At 43.0% G+C, this 15,871-nt stretch overlaps 1 protein-coding gene across 7 annotated transcripts in view; it reads left to right on the top strand.

Moving 5' to 3' along the window:
* ush2a (Usher syndrome 2A (autosomal recessive, mild)) overlaps positions 1-15,871 on the top strand; it is a 1,354,742-nt gene that overhangs the window by 512,081 nt on the left and 826,790 nt on the right. For all 7 annotated transcript variants that reach the window (XR_005462328.1, XM_038811752.1, XM_038811743.1 and 4 more), the window contains one exon: positions 5,395-5,525. Coding sequence is in view for 6 of the 7 variants with exons in the window: in XM_038811752.1 (XP_038667680.1) it covers positions 5,395-5,525 (131 nt within the window). In the remaining variant the exon portion in view is untranslated. The remainder of the gene's footprint in view (positions 1-5,394; positions 5,526-15,871) is intronic.

The following is a 15,871-nucleotide window of genomic DNA, read 5'->3' as shown; positions in this document are numbered from 1 at the left end:
GGTCACTGTCTGTGCGGAGTCTGCACATCCTCCCCGTGTGTGTGTGGGTTTCCTCCGGGTGCTCCGGTTTCCTCCCACAGTCCAAAGATGTGTAGGTTAGGTGGATTGGCCATGATAAATTGCCCTTAGTGTCCAAAATTGCCCTTAGTGTTGGGTGGGGTTACTGGGTTATGGGGATAGGATGGAGGTGTTGACCTTGGGTAGGGTGCTCTTTCCAAGAGCCGGTGCAGACTCGATGGGCCGAATGGCCTCCTTCTGCACTGTAAATTCTATGATTCTATGTATTTGATTTTGATAGTGGACGGCAAGGTATCACAGTAGTTAGCACTGTTGTTTCACTGCACCAGGGACTGGGTTCAATTTCCAGTTTGGTTCACTGCCTGTGCAGAGTCTGCACATTCTCCCTGTGTCTGTGTGGCTCAGATTTCCTCCCACACGTCCCGAAAGACGTGCTTATTAGGTGAATTGAACATCCTGAATTCTCCCTCAGTGCACCTGAACAGACACCGGAGTGTGGCGACTTGGGAATTTTAACAGTAACTTAAATGCAGTGTTAATATAAGCCTACTTGTGACACTAATAAAGATTTTTATTATTATTTACTCCAGTATTACCCCGCTGAGTGTCTGACTTGTGTACAACGGTGACAGGGTTGTACCTTTCCAGCCTTGTTCCTTAAGGAATCCATTTTATGGACCTTTGTTCCAGCTCCTATCTGACAGCTCTCCAGTAAGAAGCTTCCTCTTAATTGCTTCACTGTGTAACTCACAAACCATCCTGTCTCAAAGAGTATCATCAAGCTGCCGTCAGTAATGGTATAGGAGAGAAATGTCCCTCTAAAATTTTCCTTAATTCACTGAAGGACTTGTTTCCTGATTTTGTTGGGTGTAAAAGATTCTATAGCAGCATAAATGTTTTATGGCCAACTGAGCTGAGAAACCTTGTGACCTTTAGCTCCTCCGTAGTCTCATTAACTATTAAAAACAATTGGAATCTTTCTACATATGAATTCCATGTTTCATAATGATCATCAAACCCGCCCATAGGTTGGGCGACACAGTGGCGCAGTGGTTGCCACTGCTGCCTCACGGCGCTGAGGACCCAGGTTTGATCCCTGCCCTGGGCCACGTTCCGTGTGGAGTTTGCACATTCTCCCTGTGTTTGCATGGGTCTCACCCCCACAACACAAAGATATGCAGGGTAGGTGGATTGACCACGCTAAATTGACCCTTAATTGGAAAAAAAATAATTGGGTACTTTAAATTTATTTTAAGAAAACCTGTCCATGGTACCTGTTTTTCCCGCCATTTTTGAATCCCGGCTCCTAGGGTCTACACATTCTCCCTTCCAAATGTGTTGGAAAGTATGTCACAAACAATCCCTTGAACCAGCTACTAGGAAATCTTCCCCTTTTATGTATTTTGACTTTTCGACCGAGTAGTGGCCCATGCAGATTCGGCACACCTCAAGATCCCAGTTCCCCACAGCAGGTGTAGATTTGCCATGTGCACAGTCTCTGCAGCCCAGACTCCACTTATTTCAATGTAAACAATTGCTCCATGGCTTCTTACTCGCAGTTTCTGTCAAACGTTTTTGTTAAAACTTCCACAGCGACAGCAGTGTTTCGCCCAATGTCTGTGTGGATGTGACTCCCATCCTTAGAGTCTTCTGCTGGTCACGATACCATTCCACAAATGGTCACCGAAAAGCTACTTTCCAGTGATTTTCCTGCCTCAATCCTTATCGCCAGTTTTCTTTCCTGTTATATTTCTTTGCTGCTGCAAAGAGACATGGTATGGAAGTGCTTTCATTCTGGAATCTTGTAAAGCAGGATGAGAGGTTTATTAAGGGTGTTGCTCATACAATCAAAATAGTGATCTGCTGGAATGAGTGCCCACGCGCACTCTGCTGATGTCACTACACACCAAGTGACGTGAAACCAGTAAGACTATGTTCCCAGATACATACCACTAATACCATGATAAAAGGGCTGTGTAGGGATTTGGGGAGTTCACACCTTTTTGGGTGCTTCCCAAGAAAGACATTGTGGCTTCTGCAAAATTCCAGAAAACTCCACTTTTGATGATTCCATGTCCGGGTATACTGAGCTACGGAGATACACTTTATGCCTTGAGTTTGATTATACTGAGCTGGCTCTGACTTAGAGGGCTCTAATTCATGTATTTGAAATTATTAAGGTCATCAATGAATGATATGTTTTGTGCAAGTGACTCAAAGTTGCATTTCTTTCTTACGCTGCACCAAAATTTGGTTGCCGACAGTGACGTGCTTCTTTCTTTTTACACAGTAAGAAGTCTTACAACACCAGGTTAAAGTCCAACAGGTTTGTTTCAAACACGAGCTTTCGGAGCACGGCTCCTTCTTCAGGTGAATGGAAAGGCTTGTTCCAGAAATGTTTATATAGACACAGTCAGAGATGCCCCGGAATGCGAGCACCTGCAGGCAATCAAATCATCAAAGATGCAGAGAGAGAGGTAACTCCAGGTTAAAGAGGTGTGAATTGTCCCAAGCCAGTTCAGTCGGTAGGCCTCTGCAAGTCCAGGCTTGTTGGTGGGGGCCGAATGTAATGCGACATGAATCCCAGATCCCGGTTGAGTCCGCATTCATGCGTGCGGAACTTAGCTATAAGTTTTTGCTCAGCAATTTTGCGTTGTCGCGTCTCCTGAAGGCCTCCTTGTAGAATGCTGACCCGGAGATCAGAGGCTGAATGTCCTTGACTGCTGAAGTGTTCCCCAACTGGAAGGGAACAGTCCTGCCTGTTGATAGTCGCACGATGCCCGTTTATTCGTTGTCGCAGTGTCTGCATGGTCTCGCCAATGTACCACGCTTCGGGACATCCTTTCCTGCAGCGTATGAGGTAGACTACATTGGTCGAGTCGCACGAGTATGCGCCGCGTACCTGGTGGGTGGTGTTTCCACGTGTAATGGTGGTGTCCATGTCGATGATCTGGCATGTCTTGCAGAGATTACCCTGGCAGGGTTTTGTGGTGTTGTGGTTGCTGTTCTGAAGGCTGGGTAATTTGCTGCAAACAATGGTTTGTTTGAGGTTGCGCGGTTGTTTGAAGGCCAGTAGTGGGGGTGTGGGGATGACCTTGGCAAGATGTCCATCCTCGCTGATGATGTGTTGGAGGCTGCGAAGAAGATGTCGTAGTTTCTCCGCCCCAGGAAAGTACTGGACGACGAAGGGTACTCTGTCAGTGGTGTCCCGTGTTTGTCTTCTGAGGAGGTCGGTGCGGTTTTTTGCTGTGGCGCGGTGGAACTGTCGATCAATGAGTCGAGCGCCATATCCCGTTCGTACGAGGGCATCTTTCAGCATCTGTAGGTGTCTGTTGCGCTCCTCCTTGTCTGAGCAGATCCTGTGTATACGGAGGGCTTGTCCATAGGGGATGGCTTCTTTAATGTGTTTCGGGTGAAAGCTGGAGAAGTGGAGCATCGTGAGATTATCTGTGGGCTTGCGGTAAAGCGAGGTGCTGAGGTGACCGTCCTTGATGGAGACGAGTGTGTCCAAGAATGGAACTGAATTTGGAGAATAGTCCATGGTGAGTTTGATGGTGGGATGGAACAGCAGACAAAGGAGGGGCCACCGTCATACTGAACAGAACAGACTACTGCAAAGAAGTATACCGACAACTCGACAACCAGGAACACTACAGGCAGTTACCCGCAGATCCAACCAAGGAACACATCCGCCAACTCAGCAGACTGATCAAGACCTTAGATCCAGACCTTCAGAACACCCTACGTGCTCTCATCCCACGTAATCCCCGCATTGGAGATCTCTACTGCCTCCCGAAAATACACAAGGCCAACACACCAGGCCGTCCTATCGTTTCAGGCAATGGGACCCTGTGTGAGAACCTCTCTGGCCACATCGAGGGCATCTTGAAACCCATCGTACTATGGGTACTATTCTCCAAATTCAGTTCCATTCTTGGACACACTCGTCTCCATCAAGGACGGTCACCTCAGCACCTCGCTTTACCGCAAGCCCACAGATAATCTCACGATGCTCCACTTCTCCAGCTTTCACCCGAAACACATTAAAGAAGCCACCCCCTATGGACAAGCCCTCCGTATACACAGGATCTGCTCAGACAAGGAGGAGCGCAACAGACACCTACAGATGCTGAAAGATGCCCTCGTACGAACGGGATATGGCGCTCGACTCATTGATCGACAGTTCCACCGCGCCACAGCAAAAAACCGCACCGACCTCCTCAGAAGACAAACACGGGACACCACTGACAGAGTACCCTTCGTCGTCCAGTACTTTCCTGGGGCGGAGAAACTACGACATCTTCTTCGCAGCCTCCAACACATCATCAGCGAGGATGGACATCTTGCCAAGGTCATCCCCACACCCCCACTACTGGCCTTCAAACAACCGCGCAACCTCAAACAAACCATTGTTTGCAGCAAATTACCCAGCCTTCAGAACAGCAACCACAACACCACAAAACCCTGCCAGGGTAATCTCTGCAAGACATGCCAGATCATCGACATGGACACCACCATTACACGTGGAAACACCACCCACCAGGTACGCGGCGCATACTCGTGCGACTCGACCAATGTAGTCTACCTCATACGCTGCAGGAAAGGATGTCCCGAAGCGTGGTACATTGGCGAGACCATGCAGACACTGCGACAACGAATAAACGGGCATCGTGCGACTATCAACAGGCAGGACTGTTCCCTTCCAGTTGGGGAACACTTCAGCAGTCAAGGACATTCAGCCTCTGATCTCCGGGTCAGCATTCTACAAGGAGGCCTTCAGGAGACGCGACAACGCAAAATTGCTGAGCAAAAACTTATAGCTAAGTTCCGCACGCATGAATGCGGACTCAACCGGGATCTGGGATTCATGTCGCATTACATTCGGCCCCCACCAACAAGCCTGGACTTGCAGAGGCCTACCGACTGAACTGGCTTGGGACAATTCACACCTCTTTAACCTGGAGTTACCTCTCTCTCTGCATCTTTGATGATTTGATTGCCTGCAGGTGCTCGCATTCCGGGGCATCTCTGACTGTGTCTATATAAACATTTCTGGAACAAGCCTTTCCATTCACCTGAAGAAGGAGCCGTGCTCCGAAAGCTCGTGTTTGAAACAAACCTGTTGGACTTTAACCTGGTGTTGTAAGACTTCTTACTGTGCTCACCCCAGTCCAACGCCGGCATCTCCACATCATTTCTTTTTACAGTACTGTATTATCAATAAATGCCACCCTATAATTCTCTAAGGGCATTGCTCTATGTCGATCACATCCAAAAAGCGAAGTCATCCACAGATGCATTTATTATCCATTACACTTTGAAATACATTATTTCCTTGAGCAGTTTGTGTTAGATTCTCTTTTCTATGTCTTTCAGGGTACTTAGAGTTGCATTCAAGTACTTTTTCTGGTGGGATGCAATTTGAGGTTTTGTTTCAACTAAAAACGGACAAGCTGAGTGGCTTCCTTTTCTTCGCTTACAATAAAGAAATGAAGACATACCTTGCTGTAAGTTGTTTCATATTTTCTCCCTCAATTAATAAGTAAAATTACACCATCGCTCACAATGAGTTGGAATTAAGTTTTGCAAGAACCATGTGTAACTGTGCATTTCTCACTTTTCATCTCTCTCTCTCTGTCTTGGTCTCTCTCTTATATAAAATTTATATGAAATTACAATATTACATTGTTATATCTCTAAGTTTGTCACAAAAGAGAAAAGGCATGGAGGTGCCACATTCTTGGACTCTTACAAACACGATGAGTCGAGATGTTGCTCATACAATCATAGATGAAGAACTGCCAAGCCCACGCAAACACTCTGGTGACGGCATTACAGATCACATGACATTTCACCAGCAGGAATGTATTCTCTGATACATGACATACATATTCCTCTATTTACATGTCCATGTGTAAGTTTACTTGTTTACCATCATGTAACACTTAAAACATCATTGGGCATGCTTTTCTGGGTGTATTTAATAAATGTAGTAGATCCATAGACAGATAGAAAGAAACCCAGTGAAGCACTATTGCTGGAGCAATATTATATTGTCTGTTCAAATTTATGTAAACCTTGGCCTTGAGATGTATTCCATGGACTACGAGCATGTCAACAATAAATACATTTCTCTGAAATTCCTCTCTTACTTTCAGTAGATGTGTTATCTCATTTGCAATAAATAGGTGAACTCTGCTGCTAACTAGAGTGAGAGGAATTGTAGATAAAAGTGTTAAGTGTACACCGGTGTCCTACAATTCTGAAGACAAGGGTTTGAATTCACTTTGTTCAGCAGAGAAGAGGACTTTTCCATCCAAAGGTTTTAATATGCTTTTTATTATCTTTTTTATGTCGGCACTAAAAGTGTATATTCTGATGTGCGAAATGCTTTGTTTAGGTTGCAGGGATTAATATTTTAGTTGCAGAACATTTCATTAATAGCAGCAGTGACCTGCTTGGAAGGACAGGCCATGGGTAAGAACTGTGAATGATGCAAACTCATATAAAATCATTTTTACTGTTACTGTGATTAGAAAGTGTGAAAGTAACAGCAACAGGCACATGACTGGTGTATATCCAGTGAATGATAATTCAAATTGAGTTGCAGCTACAGTGGTATTTATGAGGTTTGGATAAAAAAATTAAACAAATAGAGTGCTGCACTGTTACTGCCGTAATATCCTGTGGTCAATAATATTTAAGAGCAAGAGAAAAGTTCATATTTTCTAAAATATAATTATGTTTTGATTTTTTTTCAAAATTGAATTAAAAATCTGCTCTCTCTTGACATACTGATTTTTCTCATAACATCACTGGGAGACATTTGTTCAATTTTTCCCTATGAAGACTTGTTAAAATATACTTTCATCAACTCATCTACAGGGGGAAAAATGTGCAGTAGTTAAAATATACTCATTTCTTTTTGGATCAAAAGCAGGTCTGCTGTCCTAATAACTTAAATAAAAGAATTAGCATCTAATATCCCTGTTTCATCAATTCAAATCTAGATTTTCAAGCATGTTCCAATTGTGTAAAATTGCATCTGGGTCTGCCTGGGATTCTTGGAACTTCTTTGGAATATAGTAGGCCAGTGTAAAAATGGCTATTTTGTTGTCCACTTTAAAGGCTTTTTGATTAGTTAAAAAGTCCTTATTGTAGTTGACTGTGAATTAATATGTTCTGTAACAAATGTTACTTCCATCATTTTATAAACTGTGGCTGATCAACAAATTGGTATAAAATTATGCTGTATGTCATTCACATATTTATATGCAATAGCAAAACTATTTGTGTTTTTGTGGTCATTCCACACCATTTCTCAGACAGTGGTACTCAAAATCTTAACTATCAGGTAATTGACTAATGGAATATACCAGTCAGTCCCCCAATAGCACTGGAGGTCTGGTGGAGTGGGAGGAGCACTGACCCAGGCAGCAGCAGCCCATGTTATTTTTGTTGAGCTACATGCAGTTCTTCTGTTCCGCCTGGCCCTGATCTCCTGGTAAAAACTGTTGGACAATGCAATGGGCAAACTCTGCCCACCTTTCGCCCAACATGGAAGTCAGAGTGTTATGTACACCGTCAGATTTAGATTTGCATATTGGAGGACCCTGCACTCTAACAGATGAGCACTCTGGGGGTCCAACTATAGGCCTCTTTCAGGATGGAGAGTGGAAACAGGTCAGTTAGTTCTCTGAGACATTTGGGATTCTATCACTCTGTTTCTACCTGACAGAACCTGTGAAAAGTCATGTTTATTGTAATAAATGAAACTTTCTGAAAGCTTTAACTATGGCTTATCTAACTCAGAAGACTGCGTCAGTTCAGTTTTGTTCATGACAGTGCAAATTATCATAGAAACATAGAAAATAGAAGCAGGAGTAGGCTATTCGGCCCATTTAACCTGTTCCACCATTTAATGTGATCATGGTTGATCCTCTATCTCATGCCGTATTCCCGCTCTCTACCCATACCCTTGATACCTTTCGTGTCTGGAAATCCATTTATTCCTTAAATACATTCAGTGACTTGTCCTCCACAGCCTTATGTGGCAGGAAATTCCACAGGTGAAGAAATTTCACCTCTTCTCAGTCCCAAATGGCCTACTTTGTGTCGTGAGACCATGGGCCCTTCTTCTACATCCCCCAACCAGGGGAACCATCATCCCTGCATCTAGTATATCCATCCCTGTCGAAATATCACCTCTGATTCTTCTAAACTTCTGTGAACACAGGCTTAGCCATCCCAATTGCTGCTATCCCAGAACTCTCTTTATGAGAGGTATATATTTTTTTCGGTAAGAAGATCAAAACTGCACACAACACCCCAGGAGTGGGCTTTGCCGATTATTCTTTTTGTCTACTGTGTACATACTGTGTAGTTCCCTTGGCTGCAGAAAAATGCTTTTCACTGTACTTCGGAACATGTGACAATAAATCAATCAATTAACCAAAACCCTGTACAGCTGCGCTAAGAATCCTTGCACCTTTACTCAAATTCTCTTGCAATGAAGACCAACATATTATTTGCCTTCCTAACTGCTTGCTGCACTTGCAGGCTGGTTTTCAATGACTGGTTTAGAAGGACATCCAAGTCTCTTTGTACGTCAACATTTCCCAATCTTATCCCCATTTAAATAATACTGTGCCATTCCGTTTTTCCAAGCGAAGTGCATAACTTCACATTTATCCACGTCATACTGTATCTGTCATGTATTTGCCTACTCACTCAACTTCTCTAAATCACCTTGAAGTCTCTTTACTTTCTCCTCATCACTCACAATTCCCCCTATCTCAGTGTCTTCAGCAAACTTAGAAATCCTATATTTGATTCCCTCATCCAGATCAATGATATATATTGTGAATAGCTGGGGCCCGAGCAGGTACCCCACTAGTCACCTTCTTCCGCTCCGAAAAAGACCCATTTATTCTTGCTCTCTGTTTCCTGTTTGCTAACCAATTCTCAACCCATAGCACTGTATTACCCTTAATCTTGCACACTAACCTGGGACTTTTTCAAATACTTTCTGCAAATCCAAATACACCACAGTCACTGATTCTCCCTTAATTATTCTATTCGTTACCGCCTCAAAAAACTCCAGAAGGTTTGTCAAACGTGATTTTCCTTTCATGCCTTATTTCAGAATTTCATGTTGAGTGATACATAATCTACAGTGTCACTTTAAAATTGTCCAATATCTTCAGTTTTCAGAGATATCATTTGAGGAAATTGAGACCCCTCTTTGCATTAGAATCAAACCCAACCCATTGCCAGTTTGTGGCTCAGCAATGTCCTCAGTTTCAAACTTTTGAAAAGGTTTGTGGTACTTGAGTCCTTCTTTAAAATACTTACTTATAAAGTGAAATAATAATTAGTATATTGGCCTTTTGAGCCCATTACTTTTTGTAATTTTATCACAAAGAATGATTTTACTGATGGTTATCATGTCCACAGGAGGGTCAGCGAACTGACAGTATTAATCATAGTTAATTTTTATATGCATTTGCTTCATGGGAAAAATGGCCTGTGGCTCCAACTTAATTTCCTTTTGAAGGTAGTATCTGAGTTTTGCATTGCTTCTAGTAATTTTATTTGCCTTTTATTTTCCGTACCTCTAAATTTGCATAAGCTACTGGGTTGCCCATCGGCTTATATCAGTCTAAAACTGTCAACCAAGATCCAATTAGATACTGTGAGATGTAATAAATTATCCCAAAGGTTTCCTAATTGATGCGTTAGATGTGGTATTTTTGCTTCCAAAATTGATGTGTTAATTCCTACAAAGTACTTTAGTAAAGGCCCCCAAGAGCAGCATAGTTGTAATCAATAGCAGCAGCAACTTTCCTTTACGTAGGCCCGGATTTTCTGGCCTTGTCTTGGTGAGGTGCAGCGAGCCAGGCAAAAGTCCATTGACTTTCAGCAGACCAGAAGATTCCAGTGGTGGGCGGGGCCAGAAATTCTCAGCTACCATGTTTTTAATGCAGGAAAACATTGCAATGTATTTCGTAGGAATGTAACCAGACAAGAATTACACTGAAATAAACCTGAGCCTTTGTCTTGGTCCAAAGTATGAACCTATCTTTCTCCTTTCAGATTCTCACTCATTATGGTGGCACAGTGGTTAGCACTGCTGCCTCATAGGGTCAGTGGCCCAGGTTTGATTCCAGCATTGGGTGACTGTTGGGTGGATCTTGCACATTCTTCCTGTGCCTGCATAGGTTTCCTCCGGATGCACCCATTTCCTCCCGCAGTCCAAAGATGATCATGTCAGGTGGATTGGGCGTGCTGAATTGCCCCTAAGCATACAGAGGTTAGGTAGGGTTACAGGGATGGGGGTGTGTGTGGACCTAGTTTGGGGATAGGCGCAGACTTAATGGACCGAATGACCTCCTTCTGCACTGTAGGGATTCTATTCTACGATCTGTTGTCTATTTCCAGCAATTGCTTCCTTTATTTGAGGCTTCCAGCAGTTGCAAGTTTTCACTTAATTGCTTTTCTAATGTATCACCAAGGAAAATTTTCACTCATAACTTATGTCTCCTGTCAACATGCCTCACTAGATTTCACCCTAATAGTTCCCAAAAATTATTCATTTTGTGAGGTGGTGCATATGTATTTTTCAGTTGGTGATAAACTGTGGGACCAGGGCAGTAAAACGAAAGTGGTTGGCAATATAGACACGAGCTGATGCAGGCACTTCCTGGTAGATTAGATTTTCCACACTTTTACATGAGTCAATCAGAACATAAAGCATTGGAGGCTTGCCCAGTACACAGGAGGACAAGCCAAATTTTTCTGATTTAATCTTATTATATGCACATTTTGCAACTCAATATGGAGAGTTGATTCCAACCTGAGCTAATATTAATCTGGTTTTGATTTCAAATTTTGTCAGGCAGCCAGAACGAGAATGTTGGTACAGATGTGAAGTGCATCAATTTAATTTGCCTTTTCCCTTTTGACTGAGTGGTATTTCTATCAGCATGAATAAATGTAATAAATATTTTGTGTAGCATCCCACAAATATACACAAGGGATCTTTGTCCACTCTTTGGAGTACAGGGGGAAACCTGCATCGCTTTTCTCCAGGAGGCCCAATTGTATTCCAAAGTAATCAGGCACTTACCTGATCAGCATCAGGCCTCCAGTTGGACTAAGCCCCCAGTAGGATGGAAACTCCACCTCCAAGTTTTGCTGGCCAATCTGGATGGCCACTAGTGAGTCTACAGTTGGAACTACTATGAGGATTGTCAATGGATCCCCAGAGATAAGTGAGTGTGATGGGATGGAGTCCATAGAGACATTAAAAAATAGGAACAGGAGTGGATCATTTGGTCCGTTGAGACTGCTCCGCCAATCTGCCCAGGCCGGTCAGAATTATGTACATTTCAATGCGATCCCCTCTCAGTTTTCCAAGCTCCAGTGAATACGGGCCTAGTCAACCTAATCTCACTTCATGCAGTCACTCTGCCATCCCACAAATCAATCTGGTGAACCATCATTGCACTCCCTGTACAACAATTTTTTCATTTCTGAGAGAAGGATTCCAAAATAGCATATAATACTCCAGGTGTGGTCTCATCAAGGCCCTATACTGCTGCAGTAACGCACATCCGTATCAACAGTTAAGTCCTCTTGCAATGAAGACCAACATACCATTTGCCTTCTTAACTGTTTGCTGTACCTGCATGCTTGCTTTCAGCAACTGGTGTACTAGAACACCCAGGTCCATTTGAGCATCAGTATTTCCCAATCTATCACCATTTTAATAATACTCTGCTATTCTGTTTTTCTTACTGAACTGTATAATGTCACATGTATCAACATTATACTGTATCTGCCATCTATTTGTCCACTCACCCAATATGTCTAAATCACTTTGAACCTCTTAACATCTTCCTCACCACTCACATTAACACCAAGCTTCATGTCATCAGCAAACTTGGAAATATTACATTTGATTCCCTCATCCAAACCGTTGATGTACATTGTGAATAGCTGGAGCCCAAGCATAAATCCATGTGGGACCCACTAGTCTGTCGCTGCAAAAAAGACCCATTTGTTCCTACTCCCTGTTTCCTGTATGTTAACCAATTCTTAATCCATGCCAATATATTACTCCCAATCCCATGTGCTTTAATTTTATACAATGACATCTTATGTAGGTCTTTATCAAAATCTTACTGAATATCCAAATTCACCACATCCACTGGTATGCCTTTATCTATTCTGCTAGTTGCCTCCTCAAAAAAGTCCAGTAAGACCATAAGACATGGTCTTACTGGAATTTTTAAATAGGATTGTGAAACATTTCCCTTTCATAAATGTGTGTTCACTTTGTCTAATCATATTGATATTTTCTAAATGTCCTGTTATCACTTCCTTCACAATAGACTAGCATTTTTCCTACTATTGATGTTGGGCCAACTGGTCTGTAATTCCCTGTTTCTCCCTCCATCCTTAGTTAATTAATGGGATTACATATGCCCCCCTCCAATCAGCGGGGACTGTTCCAGAATCTACATAATTTTAGAAGATGACAACCAATGCCTCTACTATTTCCATGGCCACCTCCTTTCAAACCCTCTGATGTAGATTATCAGACCTTAGGGATTTATTGACTTTCAGTCCTATGAATTTCTCCAGCACTCTTTTTTTAGTAATGCAAATTTCCTTCAATTCCTCCTTCTCAATAGACCTTTGGTTCCTTCAGATTTCTGGGATGTTATTTGTGTCTTCCTCCGTGAAGACAAAACTAATGTATTGTTTAATTGCGCTACTATTTATTTATTCTCAACTATCAATTCTCCTGTTGTTGACTGTAAGGGACCTACATTTGTATTCACTAATCTTTTTCTTTTTGCATACTTATTGAATCTTTTGTAATCCACTTTTATGTTACTTGCATGCTTGCTCTTCTACTCTATTTTTCCCCTCTTAATCAATCTCTTGGTCCTCATTTGCTGAATTCTAAACTGCTTCCAATCCTCAGGCTTGCTATTTGTTTCTATCAACATCATATGATTCTTCTTTGGATCTAATACTATTCTTAATGTATTTTGTTAGCCATGGTTGTGTCGCTTTTCTTGTATTTTTGTGCCAAAACGAATGTATAGCTGTTGCAATGCATAAATTATTTCCTTAAGTATTAGCCATTGTCTGTGATGCCTTTTAATGAGGCTCCCCCATCTATTTTAACTAACCCACACCTCATACTTTCAGTCTCCTTTGTTTAGGTTGAGGACCCTAGCTTCAGATAGGACCTCTTCACTTTCCACCATAAATATGAAGTCTATAATGTTATGGTCACTATTGCCTAAAGGACTCCATACAATATGATTATTAATTAACCCTTTCTCATTGCACAATACCTAATCTAATACAGCATGTTCCCTATTTGTTTCCTCGATATACTGGTCTAAAAACATTTGCGTACATACTCTAGAAATTCATCCCCCACAATATTATTGCTAATTTGGTTTGCCCAATCTATATGTAGATTAAAGTCACCCATAATTAATGTAGCACCCTTGTTACATGCATCTCTAATTTCCTGATAATGCCATCCCCTACCTTACCACTTCTGTTTGGAGACTTATAGACAAATCCCACTAGTATTTCCTGTCAATTGTTGCTTCTTAGCCCCTCCCAGACTGATTCTACATCTAGATTTTCTGAGCCAATGTTCCCTCTATATTGCACTGACTACACCCCGAACTAACAAAACCACCCCAACTTCTTTTTCTTTTTGCCTGTCCTTCCTAAATGTAGAATACCCTTGGATATTCAGTTCCTAGCTTTGGTCACCGTGGAGCTATGTCTTTGTAATTGCAATCATATCGTGCCCGTCTATATTTCTTTGCATTGTTAATTTGTATACCTCATGCAAATGCTATGTGCATTTGGATACAGTGCCTTTAAATTTGTCTTTTTAACATTTTTACATATTTTTTGTATTATGGCCTTATTTGCTACTTGGCCTTGTTTCTACTGCCTTCTACTTTTGCTTTCTATTATTCTGTATTTCATTTCTATCTTTGTTTCCTGCTCTTGGGTCTTCCCAATAGGTTCCCAAACCCTTGCCACTCTACTATAAACTCACCCCTAAGAATATTAGCAAATATTCCTGATCCTGCTGGGGTGCGCCTGCCCATCGTCCCCAGGATTGGCCCAATACTTCAGATATCTACATCCCTCCCTCTTCCACCAACTTTTCAGCCATGCATTCATTTGGTCTATTCTCCTAGTCATGATCTTGGGCACTGGGAGCAATCCTGAGAATATTATCTGGGAGGTCCTGCTTTTTAATTTATTTCCTAGCACCCTATATTCTGCTTTCAGGACCTCTGCTCTCTTCTTACCTTTGTCATTCGTAGTGATATGAATGAAGACCTCTGGTTGTTCACCTTCCCCCTTTCAGAACACCCTGCAGCCGCTCAGTGATACCTTTGACCCTGGCACCAAGGAGGCAACATGCCATCCTAATGTCTCACATACAATAGTGGGCAGCACGGTAGCACAGTGGTTAGCTTCACAGCTCCAGGGTCCCAAGTTCGATTCCCTGCTTTGGGTCACTGTCTGTGTGGAGTCTGCACATTCTCCCCATGTCTGCGTGGGTTTCCTCGCACAGTCCAAAGATGTGCAGGTTAGGTGGATTGGCTATGCTAAATTGCCCTCAGTGTCCAAAAATGTTAGATTGGGTTATGGGGATAAGGTAGAGGTGTTGGGATAGGGTGGAGGTGTGAGCTTGGGTAGGATGCTCTTTCCAAGGGCTGGTGCATTCCGTACCGTAAGAGTCCTGGCACCACAAGTGGCTTACTTGCAGAAGGAAGGATGGAAGGAGGGTGAAAAGAAGAATGGGAGACCATACGGTCTCCTCCTAACATCAGCGCGCTATCCCAGTACCGTCTCGTCCTAACATCAGCGCGCTATCCCAGTACCGTCTCGTCCTAACATCAGCGCGCTATCCCAGTACCGTCTCATCCTAACATCAGCGCGCTATCCCAGTACCGTCTCATCCTAACATCAGCGTGCTGTCCCAGTACCGTCTCGTCCTAACATCAGCGCGCTATCCCAGTACCGTCTCATCCTAACATCAGCGCGCTATCCCAGTACCGTCTCATCCTAACATCAGCGCGCTGTCCCAGTACCGTCTAGTCCTAACATCAGTGCGCTGTCCCAGTACCGTCTCATCCTAACATCAGCGCGCTATCCCAGTACTGTCTCATCCTAACATCAGCACACCAGGACTCTTGCTGCATTCCCCTGAGAAACTGTCTACCCTAGTAGTATCCAAAATGGAAAATCTGTAAGAAAAGGAGATGGACTCTGGGAACTCCTGCATTATCTGCTTAATGCTCTTACTCTGTCTGGTAGTAACCCACTCCCTTTATGCCTGCACACACTTTACCCACTGTGTGATCACCTCACAGCATGTGCTATCCACAACGATCACATCCTTGCAGATGTTCCACAGAGATGCCAGTGCAGCTCCAGATCTGAACCACAGATTTTGAGTCTGTTGACATAATCCTGAGGGATTAGTGCTGTATGACTGGATTAGCGCTGTATGACTGATTTCACAACCATCCATTGTCACAGTAGGGCCCCTGCTATTTTACAGTAAGATTGACAGCTGGAATTGGTTATACTCTTTAAGATGGGAACATGAATTCCAATGCTTGGCTTTTTTTTATTCGGTCACGGGATGCCGGAGTCCCTGGCTGGGTCAACATTTATTGCGCATCCCTGAGGGCATTTACGAGTCAACCAAATTGCTGTGGATCTGGAGTCACATGTAGGCCAGACCAGGTAAGGACAACAGATTTCCTTCCCTAAAAGACATTAGTGA

This window comes from Scyliorhinus canicula, chromosome 1 (genome assembly GCF_902713615.1).
Source record: "Scyliorhinus canicula chromosome 1, sScyCan1.1, whole genome shotgun sequence".
NCBI classification, from domain to species: domain Eukaryota; kingdom Metazoa; phylum Chordata; class Chondrichthyes; order Carcharhiniformes; family Scyliorhinidae; genus Scyliorhinus; species Scyliorhinus canicula.
The sequence above is the reverse complement of the archived record's forward strand: the minus strand, read 5'-3'. Positions and strand labels throughout refer to the sequence as shown.